At 37.1% G+C, this 26,665-nt stretch overlaps 1 protein-coding gene across 8 annotated transcripts in view; it reads right to left on the bottom strand.

The window, feature by feature from the left end:
* The window catches only part of CBLB (Cbl proto-oncogene B), a 210,177-nt gene that overhangs the window by 99,101 nt on the left and 84,411 nt on the right, over positions 1-26,665 (bottom strand). For all 8 annotated transcript variants that reach the window (XM_020897518.2, XM_020897522.2, XM_020897523.2 and 5 more), the window contains 2 exons: positions 18,410-18,556; positions 687-843 (listed from right to left, as the gene is read on the bottom strand). In XM_020897518.2, coding sequence (XP_020753177.1) covers positions 687-843; positions 18,410-18,556 — 304 coding nt within the window. The remainder of the gene's footprint in view (positions 1-686; positions 844-18,409; positions 18,557-26,665) is intronic.

The following is a 26,665-nucleotide window of genomic DNA, read 5'->3' as shown; positions in this document are numbered from 1 at the left end:
TCCATCACAGTAATCTCTGATACAGAAGAGGTTAAGTTTGCTATTTATTCCAAAGCTTACTATTTCCCTTTTCATCTAATGGATGTGGGAGGCAAAGAGAGCTGTTGAGACACACCTCAGCAAATGCCCACCTGTGAGACTTGCATTCTGTCAGTTACTGGGCTAGAACGATCAGCAAAGTGAGAAGATAAACAGGGACTTTTTATGGAGCAAAGCTCCTTTACATCAATCTTCTCAAAGCTAATAAGCAACTTCCGGGCTCAGAACACCAGATATCCCAGACTTAAACTCTAAACTTAGAGCAATGACCAACAGCTTGCTTTTAAATGAAGTGACGTGAAAGTCGCTCAGTCGTGTCCGACTCTTTGAAACCCCATGGACTGTATAGTCCCTGGAATTCTCCAGGCCAGAATACTGGAGCGGGTAGCCTTTCCCTTCTCTTAGGGGATCTTAGGGATCTCTCAGGGGATCTTCCTAACCCAGGGATCAAACCAAGGTCTCCCATATTGCAGGCAGATTCTTTTCCAGCTGGGCCACAAGGGAAGTCTGCTTTTAAATGGGAGACTACCAAAAATGAGACTATTTCCCATATATTTGTACATTATGCACGAATGTGCAAAATACACATACGCAGAGCAGGGAGAGAAGGAGAAGAAGGGGCAGGATGAAGCAAATACAAAGCTTACCTGGAACAGTCTGGTAAAAATATCAAATTCAAAAACCGAAATGTAATCATTACAAGTCAAGTCAATTGTTGATTTTAGAGCCATTGCTTCCAGGCCAGAGCTAATCTGATGCACCTCATGAAGGCACTGTCTGAATACTTTCCATGGTACGATCGTTCTGTGCAAGACAAAAAAAAAAGTAATTGAATCAAGTGTCATTTAAGACATACCTTCCACTGAAACAGCACAATTCAATCATAACATTAATATAATTGTATTTGTACTAAAAGACAAATAGTTGAGAATACTGTTTATAATTCAGAACATATGTAATGGGTTTTGCTAAATGGATTATTTTCCATTTGCTAAGAATGTGACAAAAATGCAGATCAATTTTTCTCTCAAACAGTCCTTGACTATCAAGATATTTCTAAAAACGCTTCCAAAGACAGTATTAGATCAAAGTCCTGTATGTCTGAGCTCTTCCTTTATTTTCTTAAAGTAATAACAGGATGATGTGTTCACATAATAGCAAGAATTCCTTGTTCACTGCATAAGGAAGTTCAGGCAGAAAGTCATTAAGACATTTCTACCAACATCCTGACATGTTCCACAGAGGTGGAAAACCACTTTATTTAACCTTTCATACTAATGCAAAGGGAAATTTCAATAATTTTTAACCAAGCCAACTGGCTATCACATGGAAAGTTATTTATTCAACACTCATTTATCAACTTAATCTTATTAAAACCCTTGTATCAACATTTTTTATGTAATACACATACACGGTTCAAAAATTTTGAAGAGGATAGAACGGTACCCAGGGGAAAGTCTCCCAACCCATTCTCTGCCTGACCAGTTTCCAACATTCACCCACCTCCTGTCCACCATGAAAATGAATAACATCCATTATTTGTTCTTTACTTTTCCTCCTTTTGGAATGTTAAATGCCTATTTCTGAACAAGTGGAAGAAAGCAATCATTCATTTGTTGAAAATTTTAAGCTGCAGTTTTCATAATTGTTGTGTTTAGTCACTGAGTCTGACTCTTTTGCAGCCCCATGGACGGAAGCCTACCAGACTCCTCTGTCCATGGGGTTTCCCAGGCAAGAATACTGCAGTGGATTGCCATTTCCTTCTCCAGGGGATCTTCCTGGCCCAGGGATTGAACCCACATCCCCTGTACTGGCAGGCGGGTTCTTTACCATCTGAGCCACCAGGGAAGACCAGTTTTCATAACAGGATGGCTATAAAAGCTATAATCTCTTGTAAGATTGCAAATATTTAAATACAAATTTTTCTTTACTAATATCTGTTGAGAATTAAGACTCAAGCAGAATGGACTAAATTGGTTGGCCCCGCGTGATACTAATCCTTCCAGTGAAGCAACACCATAAAGGTAAAAGGTTCGTATTCATTAACTATCCCCTGCAGTGGCTGCCAAACTTGAGCATGCATCAGAATCACTGAAAGGCTTGTAAGCACAGAACTGATCAACCCAAGATGTTCTGACTCAGTATGACTGGGGTGGAGCCGTGGGACTTACGATCTTAACACACTCCAAGTGACGCTGATGTTGCTGGGGACAACACTTTGAAAGTCGCTGATCTATTGTACCTATTAATTGCTAAGGCTCTGTGGACAAACACCATTATGGAAAGACAAGATGCTACCTCCGCCCTTGAAGCACACACACTTTCAGGGTGGAAATAAATCTGTAATGCTAAAGTCTACAGAAGGGGTATTAAGGAAGTGCTGGAGGAATTCCAGCGAAGGAATGGTCTGTGGCAAGATGAATAAATGAGTGCTGAGACAGCCGAACAATGCTATATTGTGTATATAAGAAAGTTTATGTTTGATATGCCATTAAAAAAAATGAGGCTGAATACATCAAAAGGCTTTGCTCCATGTATGAAAAAAACAGGAAACCACAGAGAACTGAAGAGAGACACCACATCAGAAGCCATTTAGAAGAAACACACGTCAGGTTCTGATTAAGGTTAACAAGACGCTGCTGTTTTAAAGTAACAGTGAAAACTTCTGATAATATTAGGCGGCTTTTTATTTACAGTGAAGTGTAAGTATGCAATTATGTCCAACTTCATTACAATTAACTCGAAAGCAGTGCCTAAGAAGCAGTTTTCTTCTCCAAATTAAAGTTTCAAATATTTAATACACAAAAGGGGCATGAACCATAATATTCAAAAATTTTTAAATAGTAAACAAAAAACTACTGATTTAAGAAGGGTATGTGTTTTCTCTTTTGTACGGAAATGTTAAGAGAATTCTGTCTTGTGTATATAGTATAAAAAACAAATTGATTGTCCAAATAAGACAATGTTTGATATCAATTATCATAAAAAAATTATCCTCCTTCCAGTATTTAAGGTGCATGCAGATCATAACTCTTTTGAACACCCAGTGATTTCACACAGTGAATTATTAAAAAATGTACAAACATCTAACACTGTAGTCTAACTTACTACTTTGGAACAACAATTTACAAAGGGGCAAGTTACATTTCCACAGTACTTGTGCAAATAAGACCTTCCCAAGCTCCTTTGTGATAAGTGTAAAGTACAAACAGGAATTCATCAGAACCTTAGTTAAGGGTAGTAACAGGAAAGAAAAAGAAAGGGCCTTATTTGGTTAACTCACTACATATAAAAGTATATACAACAGAGACCCTTCCTTTGATCAGCTGAGCCAAACATCCATGGTAGGAAGGAGAGAAATAGAGTACAATGGTTTCTTTAAAAACAGCTCTAACAGTGCCGCACTAAGGATCTAGGCTTTCTAAAGAGGATTTCAAGCTGCCACCACATTCTTTCCTGAGGTTTGTGGGGGCAGGGAGAAAGGCAGAGGATGACTGTTCACACCTTTACTAAACTGTAGCAAGACCACAGAGTGGTGGTTTCTACCACCTCTTCCCCTAGAGATGAGCTGGTGAGAGAGAATATTAATGGCAAATTATTGTTTTACAGATACATGGAAACTTCAGTGTACCCGCAGAGATCTAGGAAGACAAAAGAGGCAGAGAGAGAAAAGGAATAGAAGATAAAAGGGCCAACCAAGCTTCAAGCTTTCACCATTCCAGCTCTCACCATTAAATCTGTTCTGTTGCTACTTACAATTATAAATCATTTTAATTACAAATTGAATTAACTTTAAAATCCCATGAAAAGCAGAAGTAGCCATCAATCCACAAAGAACTGAATAAAAGACCAATGGGTAATATAATAATGTTAGATCTCACTATAATAATAATATGAGTTCAGGATCTTTAGACTTCCAATAGGAATAAAAATGAGAGCTGCCATTTACTGTTGACTTACTATCTGCCAATCTCCAAATTAAGTACTGAGTTTCTCATAGTAACAGTGGTAGGCAGATAATATATTTATCCTCATGATAGAGATGGGAAAACTGGGGCTTAAAGAGGTTAAGGGATTCACCCAAGAAAGACCGTATATGTGTCAGGCACTGGCTAGGTTCAGAATGAAAATATAAAGTCACAGTCTAATAAGTGCAAACACTTATAGGTAATTTACGTTGTGCCATGTGACTAAGGCTATCATAGAAAAACATTTATGTGCTATGAGAATCAAAAGGAATGGAGGGCCTGGCAAACAGCAATTGTCTTTTATTCATCTTTACCCATGGCAAAACAACAATTGTCTTTTATTCATCTTTACCCATGGCAAACAGCATTTGTCTTTTATTTATCTTTACCCAATACCGAAGAGTATGAAACCATAATCTGTGACATTTAACTCTGTCTATGGAGGGCAAGTGAGTGCTTCACAGAGGAGGAAGCTAGGTATTTGAGTGCTATAACACCCTTCTACTATTCAGAAATGGTTCGATAATTTAAGGATGGGGGGGGTAGCTAGTCTATTCACACAATGTCAGGAGAGACAATAACTTGATAAATTTTAAAACCCTAGAGTTTTAAAACACAAAATAAGGAACAGAAGACAAAAATGTAAGGAGACTGATACTTGAAAAAAAAGACAAAACATTTCCTTTAAATCACAAGTTCATAAAAGCTATTTAGGTTTTATTTTTAACTCATTTGGAAAAAAAATCCATATCATAAAAGTGTGAATCTGAACAAAGGTTGGGTGTGTGGAAACAGGAACTTTTGTGTACTTCTGGTGTGAACCAAAATTTACACAGCATTTCTAGAAGGCAATGTGGCAGCAAGTTTCAAAAACCTACAACATTTTAACTCAGAAAGCCTACTTCTAAGGATTTGAGAAAGAAAATTGTTGAAAATAAAATACACAGCAATGCAGCCTCATTTATGTCTCTTCAACAGTGTTGTCCATAATACCAAAAAATTAAAACGACTATGTTCAGAAGTAACAATACCACATACATCCATAGGTTAGAATATTTTACAACAAATAAAACTTATATGGAAAAACCATGTACTGTTCTAGAAAAGTGGCTGTGTCATTAAACGGAAATGGCATTTTTAAAACTGTATGGCCTCGGGAACTCCCTAGCTGTCCAGGGGCTAGAATTTCGTGTTGTCACCGCTGAGGGCCTGGGATTCAACAGAGATCCCGTAAGCTGCACAGTGCGGCCAAAAAAGAAAAAAAAGGTATGTCCTTTATGATTCAACGATAAAAACTACCTGGCACATAAATTTCAATTGATGATGTCTAGACATAGAAACAAGATCGTCAGGAGAAATACCAACAATCCCAGATATGCAGAGGATGCCACTCTACAAAGGAGCTAATGAGTCTCCTGACGAGGGGGAAAGAGGAGAGAAAAAGAGCTGGCTTAAAACTCAACATTCAAAAGGCTAAGATCACGGCACCTGGCCCCATCACTTCATGGGTAATAGATGGGCAAAAGTGGAAACAGTGGTAGGTTTTATTTTCTTGGGCTCCAAAATCATTGCATATGGTGACTACAGTCATGAAATTAAAAGAAGCTTGCTCCTTGGAAGAAAAGCTATGACACACCTAGACAGCAAATTTAAAAGCAGAGACGTGACTTTGCTGATAAAGTATAGTCAAAAGTATAGCCGACAACGTATAGTCAAAGCTATGGTTTTCCCAGCAGTCATGTATGGATGTGAGGGTTGGACCGTAAAGAAGGCTGAGAGCCAAAGAATTGATGCTTTCAAATTGTGGTGTTGGAGAAGACTCTCAAGAGTCTCGTGGACAACATGGAGATCAAACCAGTCAATCCTAAAGGAAATCAACCCTGACTACTCATGGGAAGGATGAATGCTGAAGCTCCAGTACTTTGGCCACCTGATGTGAATAGCTGACTCTTTGGAAAAGACCCTGGTGCTGAGAAAGACTGAGGGCAGGAGAAGGGGACAACAGAGGATGAGATGGTTGGATGGCATCACCGACCCAATGGACAAGAGTTTGAGCAAACTCTGGAAGACAGTGAAGGACAGAGAAGCTGGCATGCTGCAGTCCATGGCGGGGCAAAGAGTCAGACATGACTTAGCAACTGAACAACAAACAACAGGTCATGGTAGGATCATATGCAGGCTTTTAAGAAATCTCTAATATTCTCTAATGGCTTACAGGAGCAAAAGATGTACTAGAACTGCTTGAAGTATATTTTGTAATCACAGAAATAACCAATTAAAAGCAAAAATCAAAGTAGTGTTTGCCAAAGAAATAGTTTTGTATCTAAGAAACACAAAAACATTTACGGATTAAACTATGACAAGAGAAATCAACATGGTTGCTGAATATAAAACCAATATACAAAAAATCAGTTGTATTACTATATATAAGCATACATAATAAGAAAATAAAACATTTACAAGAGCATCTGAAAATATCAAATAAATAGGAATAAAGCTAACAAAATACAAGCAAAGTCACAGCATAAACACACACACATACATGATCAGATGTAAAAGACAGAAAGAGATATAAAGCCTTAATGGACTGGCAGACTCAGTATGAAAAAGATGTATGGTCAATCCTCTGCAAATTGATTCATAGATTTATTACAACCCCAATCAGGAAACATTGTCATAGTAGGGATTGACAGACTGATTCTAAACTTCATAGGGAAATGCCAAGAGCCAAATAAAATCAGGCCAAACTTCCATAAGAATAACACCGGCAAGCTCCTAGTCCTTACAGTAGTTGAGACAGCATGGCATTGGCACAGGAAAGCCAACAGAACAAGACAAATTCTGGAAACAAATGCAATCGCATCTGAACACTGGATACGTAACAACTCTCTATCAACAGTAGTAGAGAATGGATGATATTTTCAATAAACGCTGCTGGGTCAAATGAGTATACAAATGGAAGAAAATAAATCTTGATCCTGAACTAATATCATATAAAAACCAATTTTAGATGAACCTTAGACCTAAGCACAAAAGATAAAACAGTAAAGTTTTTTGGAAGAAACAGAAGAGAATATCTGCATTACTCTGGCACAAGCAAATAATTTTAAACAGGACCGCAAATGTTCTAAGGATAAAGGAAAAGGTAAATTAAAAACCTGCGTTCATGAAACAATGTCATTAACAAAGTGAAAAGGTCACATACTGGGAGAGCAATAAACATAAAAGAATCACATCTATAACACATAAAAACTTTTAAATATTAATACTTACTACTCAGAAACTGGGCAAACAATTTTTATAGTCACACACACACAAAATCAAAATATTCAATATATACACAAATATGTACTCAACTTCATCTGTTATCATGTAAATGCAAATTAAGAACCAAATGAGATTCCACTCATCCCCACCAGAGTAGCTTATTAAACCCTTTAAAAAGACAAATATTATAAAATGTTGGGAAGGATATATAACAACAGGAAACTTCGGGTACTCCAAACAGGTGATGATGGTGGCAAGTCATTTTGGTAAACTCTTTGGTGGTTTACTAAAAGCTAATAAAGCTAAAATTAAGCATAAACTAGGAGCCAGCAATACCACTCCTAGATATACATACCAGAGAAATGTACATGTTTTTTAAAAATATACAAAAAATGTCCATAGCAGCACTACCGAGAATAATCCAAAGGAGGAAGAAGCCAACATCCACACCCACAAAATGATGATGTAAACTGTGGCACAGCCACACAATGGAGCGAGGAGAAGGAACAGACTTGCTACATGCCAGAATGCGGATGAATTCCATAAATTCAATAAAGAGTGAAGAAAGCCAGGTTTTGTTTCATAGCGTAAGACGTTACAGAAAACCTGAATGGACTTTTTGGCTAAGCCAATATACTAAACTTAAAAAAAAGTTTATATTAAAATTCTAAGATGAAAATAGAGTAAGAGATGTAGGAATGGACAAAGCACCTGCCATCATATAAACAAGCAAATGAACGTTTGTTGGTTTTTGGTTCTGGTGCTGTGGTACTGATGATGGTGTGATAGCAGTTGTTTAAAATCAATCCTAAGTCAGGGATATTTCATGTTCACTTTAGACAGAGCAGAAATCTGTTGTATCTATATTAACCCATTACTATTTTCAGTTTCATCTGAATTTTGTTCAGAAAATTCACCTGAATCAAAGACGTGTTCAGTGGCACTAACTTTAAGTTGCTTTTGTTCAGAAGAGAAAACATTCATAAGCTATTTAATATGTTTGGATTTTCATTACATAAAATATTAAGTACCATGATCCTAAGTCTGTTGATGCTTTGTATATAGTTATTCCTTAAATCCAATCTTGTTCTGAAATGACTATTTGTTAACGGAAATGAAAACAGATGGTTAACAAGCTATTATAGCTTTTACTCTTCCATCACTAAAGAAAAACAATTGTTTCCAGCAACCCACAGAAAGAAGATATCAAAATCACTGTGGTCACATAGTTGCCTTACAACTCATTGTAGACAGGCTGGTAACCTGGGTTACTGGGAATATTTGTGACTGGATCTAACTTATCTTCCTCATAAGTGAAAATTCCTTACTCGCATATAGAAAGATTCAAGATGCTGGGTATTTCTGATAGTTTTTTTTTCATTGTCATAAAAGTTTGTAACATTTTGTCTACAGCATAGATAAGCATTACTGCCATGTACAAGGGACAAGTATTCTCATGTGCATGTTTTGAAACTTGAATTTAAAATCAAACATTTTTATAAGATTGCAGAAATAGTAGGTTATTTAGTATTCTTTGATTTTTTTTAAACTCACTCACTCATGAGAGATTTGATTTCTAATTTCTAGTCTCACAATCTAACTTTTGAACATAATAAATAGTAAACTTACTGTAACCAGGAAAGTATATTTTGTTTTCCTTTATTATTGGCAATTCGACTTATTTCCCAACTTTGAAAATACAATTTATTAGTGACAGATAAACTGTAAATATAATCCACAAAATATGTAAAATTCCATATAAAACTTTTCCACTTAGTAACCACTGACCACAGAAAATCAGAAAGATTCTGGCTTGAAACACTGGGTACTGGCTCTTTCCTTTGTAAAGCAAGACTCTTCTTCAGAATATCTGCTGTACATGTTCAATGATACTTGGTAGGTTCATAATGCACATGAGATAACACAGTTCATAGATCATAGCAAGGTGCCTCTGATCTATTAAGGTCAGACTTTAAAAGTTAGTAAATTATATACCATAAAATTAAAAAGTCCGACCAAAGATCTTCTCTTTAGCATTAACAGTCTGGCCTGTCCTACAAACAAATTTAAAAGTCTGTAAGAAGACAAAGTTCAGTTCAGTCCAGTCACTCAGTCACGTCTGACTCTGTGACCCCATGGACTGCAGCACGCCTGCTTCCCTGTCCATTATCAACTCCTGGAGCTTACTCAAACTCATGTCCATTGAGTCGGTGATGCCATCCAGCCATCTCATCCTCTGTCGTTCCCTTCTCCTCCCACCTTCAATCTTTCCCAGCATCAGTGTCTTTTCAAATGAGTCAGTTCTTTGCATCAGGTGGCCGAAGTATTGGCGCTTCAGCTTTAGCATCAGCCCTTCCAATGAATATTCAGGACGGTTTCTTCCAAGGAGCAAGCATGTTTTCATTTCATGGCTGCAGTCACCATCTGCAGTGATTATGGAGCCCCAAAAAATAAACTCTGTCACTGTTTGCATTGTTTCCCCATCTATTTGCCATAAAGTGATGGGACTGGATGCCATGATCTTCGTTTTCTGAATGTTGAGTTTTAAGCCAACTTTTTCACTATTCTCTTTCACTTTCATCAAGAGGCTCTTTAGTTCTTCACTTTCTGCCATAAGTGTGGTGTCATCTGCATACCTGAGGTTATTGATTCTTCTCCCAGCAATCCTGATTCCGGTGTGTGTTTTATCCAGTCCGGCATTTCACATGATGTCCTCTGCATATAAGTTAGATAACCAGGGTGACAATATACAGCCTTGATGTACTCCTTTCCCAATTTAGAGCCAGTCCGTTGTTCCATGTCCGGTTCTAACTGTTGCTTCTTGACCTGCATACAGAGTTCTCAGAGACAGGTCAGGGGCTCTGGTATTCCCATCTCTTTCAGAATTTTCCACAGTTTGCTGTGATCCACAGTCAAAGGCTTTGGTGTAGTCAATAAAGCAGAAGTAGATGTTTTTTCTGGGTAATAATAAGACAAAATTCCCCCAAAATCTCTCTACATAGGTCAATTCCATTAACAAGCAATGGGTTAAGTATGCTAGATATATAAGGTAAACTGAGGCAAAAAAAAAAATATACAATTTCCAGTAACACCTCTAAATTCTCACAGGAGAAACTACTTATATAATATTGTGCATAAGTAGGCTCCCCAAAATTTCTTTTATTTAAGGGAAACTACTAATGACTGCAGATAAACAAGGCAAGAACAAAATTACACAGAAAACCTATTATTGTCATTTCCTACTGTAATCAACATTCAGAATAAGGAAAACAGGAGATGAAGCATTAGCAATCTATTAATGAAAAATAAATCTAATTATTTTATAAAGCTTTCTTTACTTTGCTTTTAAGTCACAATTTCTCCACATGGTTCTAAAGAACTGTAAAGAGTCAGATTCTACCTTATTTGCATGCTAACAAGTTAGCCTATCACAGTCACATGGATGCTGGCAGAAGATACAGGATTTGTGGGTCGGAGCGTCAGAGTCAACAGACTTTGCTGCTCACAGGAAGCAGTGGCCAGCATACCAGCATTTTCTTGAAATTGCTCCTTGAGCTCTAATTCCCACCGGATGATGCAAAGAGCAGTGACACCTATTCACAAAGTGACTTTTGTAACTGAAGAGGAACCTAGGTTTCAGGGAGCCCAAATACTGTATAATGGTCACTAAGTATACTTGTCCCTGGATCTGCAAAGAAATACTATTTTTAAGTTACAAGGTTGTAAGCAAACATGCTCTTTGCTTCAGAAGGAGAAAACGTCTCTCTTCGCCCATCAAGGCAGAACCATCCCACAGAGAAAGGAGTACATGTGCAGAGGGACCAAGAACCAGGACCTTTTCGATTCCAGGAACACATTATTAAATAATTCATTAAGAAAATGATTCTTTCTCCAAATACAATATAAAAACTTCTGAGGACAAGAATATAAGTGACTTAAAAACGATTTTAATTAAATCAAACTTCAGGTGAGTATAACTAAGAGATGCAGAAATGTGAAGTCTGTTTTTTTGTTGTTGTTGTTTTAAAAAAAAAAGGGGGGGCTGTGCACAGAACTTTTTTAAATGATAGTTTAGAAATACAATTTTTGAAGTTTATAATGATAGGCTTAATACTCAGAATTATTCAAGAAACATTAATGGCCTCACCAAACTTTTCTCATTTGGCAGAAATGCCAAAAAAAATAAAACAAACCTAAAAACAAAATACTTCTCAAGATGGAGAAGTAAAATAACTAGCCCAAATCTGGATACTAACAGGTTTAACTTTAGAGGCCAAGGGGAGCTCAGTCATGTCTGACTCTCGGCAATCCCATGGACTGACTATCCGTGGAATTCTCCAGGCCAGAATACTGGAGTGGGTAGCCTTTCCCTTCTCCAGGGGATCTTCCCCAACCCAGGGATTGAACCCAAGTCTCCAGTACTGCAGGTGGATTGTTCACCAGCTGAGCCCCCAAGGAAGCCCAAGGGGATCTCAGGAACTTCAAAATAAAGAAGTTATTTTCAGACTCTCCCTCTTAAGGCTGCTAGATGTAATTCACCAGCAGTCATGGTATTAAAAGGAGGCCAGATCCATTAGTCTACCTACTGAGTGCATAGCAAAATCCACTGTGCCTGTTCAGTACAACAAGCTGAGCCCATTAAGATTCTGTTTACAAAGGAGACTTGCAGAATATTAAAAAGGGAAAATAAATTGAGTTACAAGTGCCTTGTTGTCCCTACATCTGATGAAAACTTTTTAGGCTTCATCTAGTTCATTTGCAGTACTATCATCTGGTTAATCTCCCTCTTTCTTTCCTTAAATCCTACCTTCCTTTAGCATCTATAATTCCATACTCTCCAGGTTTTAAGTCTACTTTTCTGGTGATGCCTCCACTTCCTTAAATTTCCCTGGTGCATAGGTCATTCATCAGAATTCTTTGAGAATCTGTCCTCTGCATTCTCCCTGGTCTCTATCAACAAGTCCAATGGCTTCACACAGTTTTTAGACATAACAAATTCAAATCTGGAAACTAGGCAGATAATGTAAATAAGTAAAGAGGTCCAGGTAAGGACTGCAGTGAACTGGAGGGGGCATTGTGGCTCAATGGGAAAGAATCTGCCTGCAATGCGGGAGACCTGGGTTTGATCCCTGGGTTGGGAAGCTCCCTTGGAGAAGGGAATGGCAAGCCACTCCAGTAGTCTGGCCTGGAGAACTCCATGGACTGTACAGTCCATGAGGTCGCAGAGTCGGACATGACTGAGCAACTTTCACTTCTGTTCAACTCTTTGTGACCCTATGGACTCCTGCCAGTCTGTCCATGGAATTCCCCAGGCAAGAACACTGGTGTGGTTTGCCACTGCCTTCTCCAGGGGATCTTCCTGACCCAGGGATTGAACCAGGGTCTCCTGCATTGCAGGCAGGTTCTTTACCACTGAGCCACCAGGGGAGCCCAACCAAGGCATGGAAACAACCTATGTACGTCAAAGGCTGAATGGATAAAGAAGATGTGGTATATTGATGCAGTGGAGTATTACTTAGCCATGGAAAAGAATGAAATAATGCCATTTTACAGCAACATGGATAGATTTAGAGATTATCATACTAGGTAAGCCATAAAGAGAAATAACATGGTATCACTGATATGTGGAATCTAAAAAACTGATGCAAATGAACTTATACAACAGAGACAGACCCTCACACATAGAACACAAACTTACAGTTACCAGATGGGAAAGGGGGGAGATAAATTAGGAGTCTGGGATTAACATGTATACATTATTATCTATAATTTAGATAAACAACAAGTATCTACTGCATAGCACAGAAAACTATACAGTATTTCATAACAACCTACAAGGGAAAAAATCTGTAAAAAGATACATATGTATGTATAACTGAATCACTGTGCTGTACTCTTGAAATAAAACACTGTAAATCAACTACACTTCAATTAAAAAGAAAACATACTTCAATTTTAAAAAGGTGTAACTTTGTCTATGGAAAAAAGAGAAAAGTCCAAAGGGGCAAAAAAAAACGGAGCTTTCAAAGTACAGTCCAAGAGAGTGACAATTTTAAGGACTTTGGACCTTGAGTCAGGGGAGTTTCTACAATACCACCCCATATTTAGATTCCATGTTCACCAAAGAATGTTCTGGATATGATATGGCTCCACATATAATTTATATGAGGTGATGAGAGCATTCCCATCTGCTTTACAGTAGCATTGATCATTGTAAATTAATCAAAGCATCATTCTGTATTAGAGATCAGTCTGTGAGCTCAGTAACATATACCAGTCTATAGATATACTCAGGATGAAACCTACTGAAACCCATGCTTTAAGGTTAAGAACCAGAACTTGGTTCATGGTGACTTCACTGAAGTAAACGTCACTTACTGAGGAGTTCATAGTGAGGAAAAGAAGGTAAAAGAAAACAACAATAAAAATGCCATTTATGGAAACTTCAAGTTACTCCGCATCTTTCTTTGGAAAGACAGCAGACACCATGAAAATTTCATACCCCGCAGAGCATTCTCCTCTGCCTCCTCCTTATTAACACACGTGCAACTCATACAAAAAACCAGCTCCTCCATGGAGCCCGGGTAAACAACTCTGATCACCCCAGTAAACAGTTCACTATTTGGGACATTCCTTAAGCACTTCTGTAGTGGGACAGAACTGATTTTATGTTATTTATCATCTTTGTATATACTGTATCCCCCAAATTGAATACATACTGCTTAGAGGTAGAAAACTATAATTTCACATGTTATTTGCTTTTTCTATCTGGGATCCTGTTGCAATGAATTGAACAAAATAGCCCTGTCATTTTATCTTCCTTACAATATAAAGATACTTGGCTGTTTTAAAATAGACAACAATAGGAGGTGACAAAATAACAGAAATATTAAATAGAAGCTCTTTGAGGTTTTTTTTTAATAACTCTTTTTTAAAAAGAGCTAATATTTCAGTTTATTTTTTCTCCTTGTAAGAGTTCTTCATTTCTATCATGCATTATTTAATTAAATATGACTAAGTTGACTCTCCTTTGATTAGAGGGAAAACTGATCTAGTTAATATGCTAAAAAATGTATTTCATGGCATATTTGTTTCTAATTAAAAGTGAAAAGAAAACACAGGAAACCAAAAGGTCCCTACAACTTCCTCAGGAAATCAAAGGTAGATGTAATGAACTGAATTTTAAACAGAGCATTTTTTTTCCCACATGGTCAGCAGGACAGTTTCTTATATTCTACCCCACTTTTACATAGCAGATACACAATTTTAGAAAACTTTTATTAACTTCTTCTGGATTTCTGCTTTTAGAGTTCTAGAGACCATGGCATCTCTGTCACGTAAAGTTGAATATTAATTTTATTATTTGTAGAATTAACAATAAATATATTCATGGGACACTGAGCAAGATTAAAGGTTTAAACTGTTTAATTATTCCACAACACAGAGTATTTACTATGTGCCAGACACTGTCCTACTTGCCTGATAGGTAGATTTTAGCTCTTTTAATCTTTGCAATACCTCTACACAGTAGGTATTCTTGTTATTATCATCCACATTTTGTAGTATTATCATCTACATTTTATAGATGAAGAAACTGATGCAAGGAAAAAACAAGCAGCTTGTCCAAAGGGATAACACTCGTAAACGCTGCAGTCAGAACCTGAACATGGATGAGCTGGCTGCAAGCCACACTGAGACGCCGCCTCCAGAACAGGCAAGCACCGTCTGTCCACGCGCTCGCACACACGCAGCCACTCCACAGCTCATCGGGACCAAGTGAACAGCTGCTCCTGGATGTCCCCAAGTCAGACACCGTGTTCAACTACCTCGGGAACCACCAACACTGCCTAAATAAGCCTGATTCACGGGGCTGATAATCTAATGGGAAGACAACCAGGCAAATAACTTCAAAAAAACCAATGAAAAATAATAAATGCGGAGATGAGCAAGAGCTTATGGGAATTTAAGAACTAAAAGATCCAGGATAATAAGGGACAAAATCAAGAGCAAGAGGAACGCTGAGGGATCAGTGGGAACTTTTATGCCAGAGACAAAATCTTCAAGTTGGTTGGAACCACATGTCTGAACCTCAGCATCAAGAAAAGCTTAGTATGAGGAACCTGGAAACTGCTACCTGACTTGCTTTTTGGAAAAATGACTGTTACCTGGAGTCTAATCACAGTAGTGAATCTTTTCCTTAATTTTTTGAGCCTCATGCTGAAAGTTTCCAGATCATATACTACTAACCCAGAGGGTAAAGATTCAGTCTGGTATTGGTCTCATTCAGTAGAATTTACTTAGAATCATTCACTCAATAATGCCACTCCTCTTTTTCTACATACTTCTACTATCTCCTGTCAATAGACTAAGAAAGCAAAAGCAGAACTCAACTCTTAAAACATTCAGTAACCTCACATAAAAATCTACCAACTATAGGACTTCCCCAAATCTACCAACTACAGAACTTCCCAGCCAGTTTACCCTGACACATGATGTGTTACTGATTCCCCTCGAGACTTTGATAGGCAGAACCTCCTGGCAGCTGGGCTTGGGTCTTGAGCAGAGAGGCCAGCCTTGCCATGACTTCAAAAAAATTGAGAAGCACAGAAATGAAGCGTTAGGCACATTATACCTCAAGATTTTTGTCTACTGCCTGTTTTTTAGGTATGCATGCTAAATTTGCCTTTAGGATTTTCCTAAATTCCTTTGAATGATAACTTTTTCCCAATTTTAACTCCATCTGAATATTGTGTTCTTATTGACTTTTTCTTATTTCCCTTTTGGGGAAAATGTCACAATAATACTCCTTAAGTTAAAAGTTGGTTTATAAAAATCATAATAAGTTTGGCTGTTTTTAGAACTAACCATTCAATAGTTCTGTTTTATGAAACAATAATACATTCAGGTTTAAAGGCATTAGTTAGGTCAAATGAAAGCATCGTCACATGCCCTCAACATGTAGATGAATAACAGGAATACTTCTGAATGAGAACCCAGTTATGCAAAAATGCAGACTAGTGTTAGAGTATAAAAAAGATAAAAGGATTCGACCTTTTAAAATGCTACATCATTCATTCGTCCATTCATTCAATAAAATACCATGGAACTATAAGGTGAAAACCCATAGAGAATACAAAGATCGTTTCTCCAATGGTCTAATAAAAGAACCATAATTCTGATTACTACAGAAATATGTCTGCATTAGAGAAGAAGCTTTAAGTTTGGCTCTCATCCCAAAAGTAAAAATCTTAAAGACAAATTAAGAAGCTTTTTCAAGTAAGCAAAGATAGGAGGAGACAAAGGTAAAGGATCTGGGGAGGCAGGGAGCACGTTCCATCAGCTTTTCAAGACCCCCGTTGGATTTAGCGGTGACTCGCCCGCACAGCAGCTGCACAGAAACCCCAACCCCCTGATGTCTATGGCTGCGAATAAAGGGAAGCACAGATGCCTCAGATGCATAGTTCTCTGTGGCTTGAGGTGCTGGCAAAACAAACTCCTCTCTTGAAAAACGTGAGCAATCGTTCCATTTGTCACTGGCCTTTTGACTAGCAAACAACTTTATAACTCACCAGAATTTTCAGTTTTCAAAAAGAAATACCACAAGTAATTCATCTGATAGATTTTCTTAAAATCTTAAGATAGTTTATGTTGAAGGTTACCAACTGTTTGCATTAGGCTATTAATATATGAGCTGTAACTTCAAGAAGTCCTCATTTCTTTCTTTCAGAGCTCTGCAATCCCTTTCTGCTTTCTACTATTCACAAATATTTAATTAGTACACTCTTGGATGTTAGGCTAATTCAGAGGAGAATGAATGTTTTCTTCTTTTAAGTCCTCATTTGTGAATGGATATAGGAGCATTACACATAAGCTAGATCTCTGGAATACAGAATTTCAGGGTTAAAAGTAGTAATAGTATCACCTCTAGTAGTGCTTAAAAATACTCAGAATACTTTTTATCTAAGAAGTGGGAAAAAGGCTTTAATATTTCTAAAGTTAAAAGAAAAATGTCTATCTAATCAAATGTGCACTGCTCTGTATGTGCCCTAATCACATACAGCTTATGGACAAACAGCACTTCATGAAGAAAAATAAGGGAAACCTAATGTTACAGTTAATCCATCAGTGTCAGAGGGCTCAGATTGTTTACAGTCGTGTATTCCAATGTTTTATGTCTTATTTCATCAGCTAATGTATAAACACAGAATTTAACTACAAAAAGAAAACAACAGTCTGAGTGTAAGCAACCACTTTTAACTCTAAGCTAGGGTTCTGCCTACACTCAAGACATATTGAAGGACCTTTAAAAGGTTACTAAAGAAACCATCTGCCTCCTGATGCTCATGTCCTGATCATCTTACCAAGAGACTCCTGATAAAACTTTTGCAAGTTTTACTTAAGTTATGCAGACTTCAGATATTTAATTCCTATTATTTACCAAGCTCACCTGAGCTTGTGTCTGGATAGAAAATACCTAAAGGAAAATGCCTTTAGCTATTTTGTGAGATAATGCAACTCAGCGATAACATTACCCTCTTTTCTGTATCTTGCTTATACATGTTTACTTTCTGCGCAGTGACACAAAGAAAACCTGAATCCCAGGGCTAAAGGCCTCTCTCCAATTTCAGATCTTCATCATCTTCATCAAGTGTATGCTCCACCTCCTCTAGCAAGTAGTCTCCGACAGCTGCAATCCTGAAGCAACTGTTGCCCTCTCTGAATTGTCAGAACAATTTATTTATGCCATTTTTAAAAGTATCTTTCCTTTTCTTTTATTTTGTAAATGTGTTTTATGTGTGCACTGAATTATAAAGCTATGAGCTTCTCGTGTATACTGTATCTTACATACCTCTGCTTCTTAGAGCAAACTATTTCATTCAATGAATGCCCATCAAATAAATACATATCATACAATATCTACTTGGTAATAACAAGATTATTCAGTTACTAAGGTATATTTTTGGTGGCTAAACAGGGAAAAAAAAGCAATCAAAAAGCACTTATCGAAAACATTGAAGAACATTCTAGAAATATTCAGGTAAAATCTATACCATTTGGAGCTGGAGACAAATATGATGGATCCATATTTGGATCCATCAAATATGGATCCAAATTATAAAATGATTTGTACTTACTTGTCTCCAAAAAACTTTCTCCAGAATTCAGCAGCGTCTGCTTTCGTGATACGAAAGTTATCTCCCTGGAACTGTCCATTGGGAAAGATTGCTTTGATTTCTGCCAACATGTGACTGAAGATAAGGGATAGTTTTGTGAGATTTCGTCTGTAGACACAAAGGGGGAAAAATGAAGAGAAGAGTAAATATATACGCACATAAGCTTCAATGGGAATATATATCATGAAAAATGAAATTATCCAACCTAGGTCAAATCAATAAAGCCCTTAAGAACAATGTTCATAGAAACTATACGTTTAAATTCCTAACAGGGTTTTTATTAATCACCCATGTATTCATTTAATATAAACATGAACTCATAATCAAATATAAATGCTAATCAAAAATGAGTAACTATTTCTACATGGGGTAATAAGGAAAGTTGCGTCACTTACAGAGAATCTAGGAAGATAAGCGGTTGTTCGACAGATAAAAGACTCAGAGTGGAAAGGAGGGGAAAGATAGGAGGGAAGAGAGAATTTTGAATAGTAGGAAGAGTGTACAGAGAAGGACAGAGGTGTGGAACAGAACTATTTGGATACTATCGAGGCTTAGCACAGCTAATGAAGAGCAGAAGGTGAGTGGAGCAGATGGCTTGAGATGGGATGAGAAGGTTTAGATGGGACATGACAAAGAGGCATCTGAACCAATGAACAGAGATTTTATCAAGATACATTTGCCACTTCTATCTAAAAATCAGTTTCTGATGATAAGCCTCAGATATGTACACATTTTAGACGCTCTCTAGGTAATCCCAAGGTAGTCCATAAAAAACTACTGTGATGAGGAATGGGGAGCCAAAGTGGACTAAAAGATTAAGGAAATGATCAAGTCTCTGTTTTTAGCAAGAAAAAGTTATGGTATGGAAAAAATGGTTTAGAGGGAGGGAAATGTAAGTGTTGTCTCTTCTAACTTCCATGTTAAGTTCTGGGGGTTTTGATGTGATTTACAGCATGGTTCAAATCATGATTCAGACTTTAAAATAACAGTATCATCTACATTCCTTCCAAGCTTTTCATAGGTTTACAACATATATTTTGTTAATCAGCCCCACACTGTTACTGCCAATAGTAAGGAAGCAACTGAAAGATAAAATACAAAAGAACTTCTCAGTTTTCAGCTGACCTTGCCTCTTTATATTCCTGCTTATTCAGAATCATCAGAACACAATAGGCACATACATCTTTCCTTTTGAAGCCTCAGCTGCTTTTGTGTATGTGTTGAGGGGTCAAGGGCAGGTAGGAGGCAAGTAAATACAAAGGACAAATAGAGAAAGCCATCAGATCTGCAATGCATATAATGCCATACAAAGTTTCAGAAGGAGTTTGACATTGAACTTTGTGGCTATTAGCCTCATTTTTACGCATGTACCTGCATTTAATGACTCTCAAATAACAAACAAAAAGACATGCTACATACCAAAGAGATTATATAGTATGCACCTCTCAGTAGTTAATGAAAAGAAGCATGTATCCCATATAAGATGAACACAGAATAAATAAAAGTACTTGTGATGGCAAGTGGGAAAAGCAGGAAAGAAGAAAGCAATAAAGTAACTGACATCTCAAAAAGTTCATCTCTACTGAAAAACCAAGAAGTCCACATCCTTTATTATTTATGAGAAGAATTATGAGAAAGAAATTTACGAGGGTCAGAACTTGGGCCTTATTTTAGTGCTTGATTGGCAACAATAAACAATCTGCAAAATCATTATGCTTGGGTTATGCAAAATGTTTCACCATCTTCTTAGATTCAGCCACACTTCCGTACAACTCAGCCTAATTCAAAGGTAAAACTCCCTTAATTAGTTGAATCTTTGTTCTTCCCATTTATGTCAACACATCCTCATTTAGATGATGGCAGATATAAGAGATTCAGTCTTCGGAAATGAAAAGCGAACTGATGAACTTTATCAAGGGAAAGAATTGTGGCCAATGCAGCCAGTACAAACTGCGACTGTCGTTTGAAATTTGAGTTTAAGGAAAAACATAAAAGTCACTTTTGAAAAGCTGCAACGAATTTATTTCTGTAATTAGGCAAAAGAGTTAATTTTTGACCAAACTTCCAATTGATACATACAGAACAAAAAAGGAAAATCAGGATGGCTGTAATTAGGGTAGACCAACTGTTCCTTATTTTCTGAATTGGTTGCTTTCCATCCATCCCCTTCTTTCTTTGTTCTTTAATCATATCCAAATGTTTTTCATTTTTATTTGTTAGATCTAAAGCCTGAAGCACAATACCAGTGATTATCCATCTTGGATATTTGATCCACTGGCTACGTAGGCACTAAGCTTTAAAACAGAAATAGTAATACTTTATAATTTTCAGTCTAGAAGCCCTAGTTATCACTACTACTTATACAACCAATCACTGTTAAATTATAAACTGTGTGTATAGTTCAATTTTCTTCTTCCTACAAGAAGATTACATTTCTATTTGACTTTTTGTACAAACTAAGGCAATGGAAAAAATCTCTTTTGCCTTTAATTTTTAAAGAAATGGAAATTCAAGTTCTTAAAAACATGCGAATTCAAGTTTTCTGTTACCTTATTTTTCACATACACCAGAAGATATATTTTCTAACTAATTTTTTTAAAAATGCATATCATACACATGGTAAATGATTATTCTGGAAATCCTTTATCTGAAAGATTGATTTACTGAGGTTGCAATCCACACAAAGAAATGAAAATAACTTACAGCTAATTCGGCTGATGTCATTTAAATTTACTGTCACAACAAATAAGTTTGTCTTTTATATGACTGTGTGGGAGTTTGTTTACTATATTTTGCTTTACATTATAAGCTTTAATTCCCCACTCCGCTATGCACTTTTAGATACCAATTTAAAAGTAAATAACTTCCAAGTCTGAAACTGAAATCCAAGAACACAGTCCCCTCCAATCATCTAGACATAGTGGGAATGAATTTTCCATAGTGTAGATGAATTTTCTTTCCTATTAGGATATTTTTTTCCATACCCTGCCAATTTTCCCTAAGCACACCTGACTGCCGCTCATCATATGACCGAAAGTGATGACTACTTAATAAAGGATTTGGAGCATCCTAATTGAAAATATGTATCTTTTTCACTAAACAATTAAGGAAATAATATTTATCTGACTGGACCTGGGCATCCAGTCCCATCATTTTACCACAAATAGATGGGGGAAAATGGCAACAGTGACAGATTCTATTTTCTTGGGCTCCAAAATCACTGTGGATGGTGACTGCAGCCATGAAATTAAAAGACGCTTACTCCTTGGAAGAAAACCTAGACAACATATTTAAAACCAGAGACATTGCTTTGCCAACAAAGGTCCATATAGTCAAAGCTATGGTTTTCCCAGTAGTCACATACAGATGTGAAAGTTGGATAACAAAGAAGGCTGAGCATCAAAGAATTGATGCTTTTGGATTATGGTGTTGGAGAAGACCCTTGAGAGTCTCCTGGACTCCAAGGAGATCAAACCAGTCATTGCTAAAGGAAATCAACCCTGAATATTCATTGGAAGGACTGATGCTGAAGCTGAAACTCCAACACTCTAGTCACCTGATGCGAAGAGCTGACTCATTGGTAAAGACCCTGATTCTGGGAAAGATTGAGGATAGGATGAGAAGGGGGCAACAGACGATGAGATGGTTGCATCATCGACTCAATGGACATGAGTTTGAGCAAACTCTGGAAGATAGTGGAGGACAGTTTATGGGGTTGCAAAGAGTTGGACACAAATGAGTGAGTGAACAGCAACAACAAAAAAGACTCAATAATCTTAAACATAACTTTACAAGAAATTCTGCCACACTCTGACTTTGAATAGAAGAGATACTTTGACTCATTACTACCACATAACCTCCCACTAACCATCACAAGTTAAGTCATCTTTTTCTGCCACCGCCAAAGTGAAGTTGCTCAGTTGTGTCCAACTCTTTGCAACCCTGTGGACTGTAGCCTACAAGGCTCCTCCGTCCATGGCAATTTCCAGGCAAGAATACTGAAGTGGGATGCCATTTCCTTCTCCAGAAGATCTTCCCGACCCAGGGATTAAATTCGGGTCTCCTGCATTGTAGGCAGACGCTTCACCTTCTGAGCCACCAGGGAAATCCATATAGTAGGAATCCCCAAGCCATTTTTAAAATTTGTTCAGTGTGAGATTTTGTTTTTAAGAAATAATGTTAAAATCAAAGTATTCTGATATACCAGGTAACCAAAAAGTAGCTTCTAGATGTCAATACTGCACAAACCAGTAAAGATGTTGATATATTAAAGAAGTCTTGAAGCAGAGGGAGGGAGAGAGGAATAAAGACAAAGGAGAGGGCAGAGATGATAAAGAAAACTATCTACGTTGGCAACCTTTGAAAAGGCTACAAATGAACTTACCCACAAAACAGAAACAGATTACAGATACAAAAAACAAATTTACGGCCACCAGCGGTAAGAAGGGGATAAAACGGAAGATTGTGATAGACACATACATATTACTATATATAAAATAGATAACTAGTAAGGACCTACTTTAGAGCAGAGGGAATTCTGCTCAATATCCTGTAATGGCCTATATGGGAAAAAACTCTAAAAAAGAGTGGATTCATGTATATATACGACTGAAACACTTTGCTGTACACCTAAAATTAACACAACATTGTAAATCAAGTGTACGCCAATAAAACAAGTATAATAAACACATCAGCAATGTCAATAATATCACTCAAGAAGCAGTGCTTCTTCTATCCTGGATTCAACCATGTAAAAGCTTTCTTTAAAATAACATGAATGGATTTCTCAGCCACACTGCTGCGCAGAATGTGAGTGGAGTGACAGAGCATCACTGCTTATGAGCAAGTCTGAGCACCTTGAGTGGCTACAGGCAGCATCAGATACGGAAAGTGCACAAGAGTTGATGCAGGATGACACAATCCTACCCTCACTGAATTTATCACATAGGAGGGTCAAAGGAAATTGCAACCCACTCCAGTATTCTTGCCTGGAAAATACTACGGACAGAGGAGCCTGGTGAGCCACATTCCATGGAGTCACAAAGAGTCAGATGAGGCTGAGCAGCTGAGAGCATGGGGAGAAAAGACAGGACGATATTGACAACACAGGCAGCAGCGCACCAGCCCCTCAGCTCACGGCAGCCGCCGCCTTGAGGTGAGGAGTTTGAAAAATGAATAAAAAGTACATCAAGAGACTTGGTCCGTAGCCTCCACTAAACGCAGGAGATACACACACAGAGTGCAATTTAATTACATCGCATGTAGTCCTTGCGTTTTCTCAATTCAAGAAACAGCTGTGACATAAATCAAGGAGGAAATAAAAAGCTGTAGGTGTGGAATGAGTGAAAACACTTCATACCAGGGAGTTCCAAAGTTTCTGAGAATGCACCGCCTCTGGTAGAAGTAGGAGACAACATTTTTATCCAAGAACTATTAACAATTCAATTCTCACATTTAAAAGCTAGGATATGTGCTTTGTAATCTTTACGAGATGAAACAAATTCACCATAAAGAGAAAAGCAAGACATAAAGAATATAAACAGTGGCCCTAGAAATGAGACTCACACCCAGTTAAAGAATGATTTCCATTCACTCTACTTCTGAGGTAGTGCCTTCCAAGATGGGTTTAGGAACCTACTTCACACTGTATTTCACTTTGGGAACATTTTGATTCCTAAGAAAGTAAGGATACTAGGCTGATGTAAGCCTCACCTTTCATTTCCTCATCCTGGGAACAGAGACTATTATTATTAAGAGATTATTATTATTAAGACTATTATTATTATTATTAAGACTATTATTAAGACTGAAATAAAACTGCATCTCACCCACTCCCCAGACTAAATGTTTTAAACTTTTCAACACAACTAAGAAGAGTAAGAAGTAAATCTTTTTTAATTGAAGTATAGTTGAGTTACAATGTTGTGTGTAGAGCAAAGTGATTCATTTATATATATTCTTTTCCATAGTCTTATTATGTCCATAGTTTATTACAAGATACTGAGTCTAGTTCCCTGTGCTACATAGTAGCACTGTGTTCATCTATTTTATACGGGGCAGTCTGTCTCTGCTGATTCCAGACTCCTAGTTTATCCCTTTCCAAACCCCCTTTCTCCTCTGATGACCGTAAGTTTGTTTTCTATGTCTGTGAGTCTATTTTTTTGTTTTTTGTTTTTGTACATAAGATTTGTGCCATATTTTAGACTGCACATATAAAGTGAAATCATATGATATTTGTCTTTCTACTTCTCACGTCACTTAATATGACAATTTCTAGGTCCATTCATGTTACTGCAAATGGCAGTTTCATTCTTTTTTCATGACTGAGTAGTATTCCATTATGTCTATACACCAGATCTTTTTCATCCATTCATCTATTGATGAACATTTAGATTGCTTCCATGTCTTGGCTATTTTAAACAGTGCTGCAAGGAACACTGGGGTACATGTATCTTTTTGATTTATGGTTTTCTCTGGATATATGCCCAGGAGGAGAATTGCTGGATCATACGGCAACTCTATTTTTAGTTTAAGGCACCCCCATTGTGTTTTCCATAGTGACTGCACCAATTTACAAGGAATATGAATCAATCTTAAAAGCCCAAGTCCCAGAGTCTACCCCAAGTCATAAGAGAAGTGTGAGCAGAAACTTTCTAACCTGAGCCACAAGCAGTAGGGTAATTTTTCAAGCTGCACCAGGTTACTTCATTGAACTGCTCACTTTAAAAGAATTTAGCAAACTATGTCAGTCCAAAAGCTTCATTAAAATAGGTAACCAAGGTAGGTTTTATCCCTTTCATTAAAAGATAAATCATCCACCACTAACAAGGTTGGGAGACCAAACGTGAAATTGTGGCTGGGAAGGATGAACCCTGGGCATCCTTTGATCTCTGCAGTATAATCTCAAACATGTTGCCTACATAGGTCTAATAAGTGCAAGATGCTATCCCACAAAATAAGGATGATACTTTTGGGCTAAATGAATTTGCTTCACGAAATAAACAGTTTTAAATGGACAATTTACAAATGTCTTACCTAAACACAACTAAAACATGAAATATTCCCATCACATTCAAATGTAATATCCTTTGACAAGTTCCCGGGAGATACCGAGAAGATACTCTGTCTAATTTTTCAGCTATCCTTTGTTAAAAGAAACTGGCCTTGAACCATACATACTGAGTGCATATCCTTACCTGCTGGTAGTTGTGAACGAGTTGCTTAACCTCTCCCTTTGAATCAGTTTCCTTATCTCTAGAAATTGTAAATAAAAATGCCTGTCTCACTAAGCTGTTGTGAGGAGTATTTAAGGTATAAAGGTAAGACCCTAACGCATCTAGTAACTCTCAATAAGTAATCATCATTATTATTATTATTAATTCTATCTACCACCTCTGTTTAATAAAAGTATAAATATCCTAGTCTTTAATTTCCCCATACAATACTATTGTCATTTAAACTGACGGCTATCTTAATGAGGTAAAAATCACCATTCTCATATTAGGATCATCCATTGTCATGGTGGCCTCTTGTAATTTCACAGCAAACAATGAAAGAGTATTTGATTACTCCATTCACTTATTCTGCATATCCTGACTAAGTGTCTACTAGACTATGTCATATACTCTTGATGAATTCATGAAGTATTCACTTACTTTTAATGAACTTAAAGGGCTAAGAGATTGCCAAAGGTACAGAACAATGTAGTGGGAATCAAACTGAGAAAGAACCAGAATAAAGGCAGTAATCAGTGAGAGAGACACAGGAGATTACCATTTTGGGGGTGATGGATGCAGTTCTGACCAGAATATAGCCCAGCAGTGGGTAGGAACAGTACTGTAAAGGTGAACTAGGAAGGAATTAGATAATTCCAAGGGTGAATGGGGTCCTTCATATGGATTTTGAAATTTCCTACAACTACGACAGCAGTTTGCACGGAAAAAAAGAACTACAATAAGCCTTGTCTCAATACATTCAGTAAAGCTTCCCATATAATCTTTTTTAAATGTCAGCTGTTTTAACTTTGCAGCTATGCCAACACAGGATTATCTCTTTGATAATTTCAACAAATAATTTTATATGAAAAATTTATTATGAGAAACCATGACAGTATGATACGATCACTCATACTTTCATCTGGTTTAAAAGCTTAACAATATCTACTTCAAAAAAGAAAAACTTTTGTCTTTCACGCTGGACTCCTTTTGATTAAACCTA

The sequence above is a fragment of the Odocoileus virginianus genome, chromosome 25, assembly GCF_023699985.2.
Source record: "Odocoileus virginianus isolate 20LAN1187 ecotype Illinois chromosome 25, Ovbor_1.2, whole genome shotgun sequence".
Taxonomy (NCBI): domain Eukaryota; kingdom Metazoa; phylum Chordata; class Mammalia; order Artiodactyla; family Cervidae; genus Odocoileus; species Odocoileus virginianus.
This window is presented reverse-complemented; position numbering and strand designations above follow the sequence as displayed.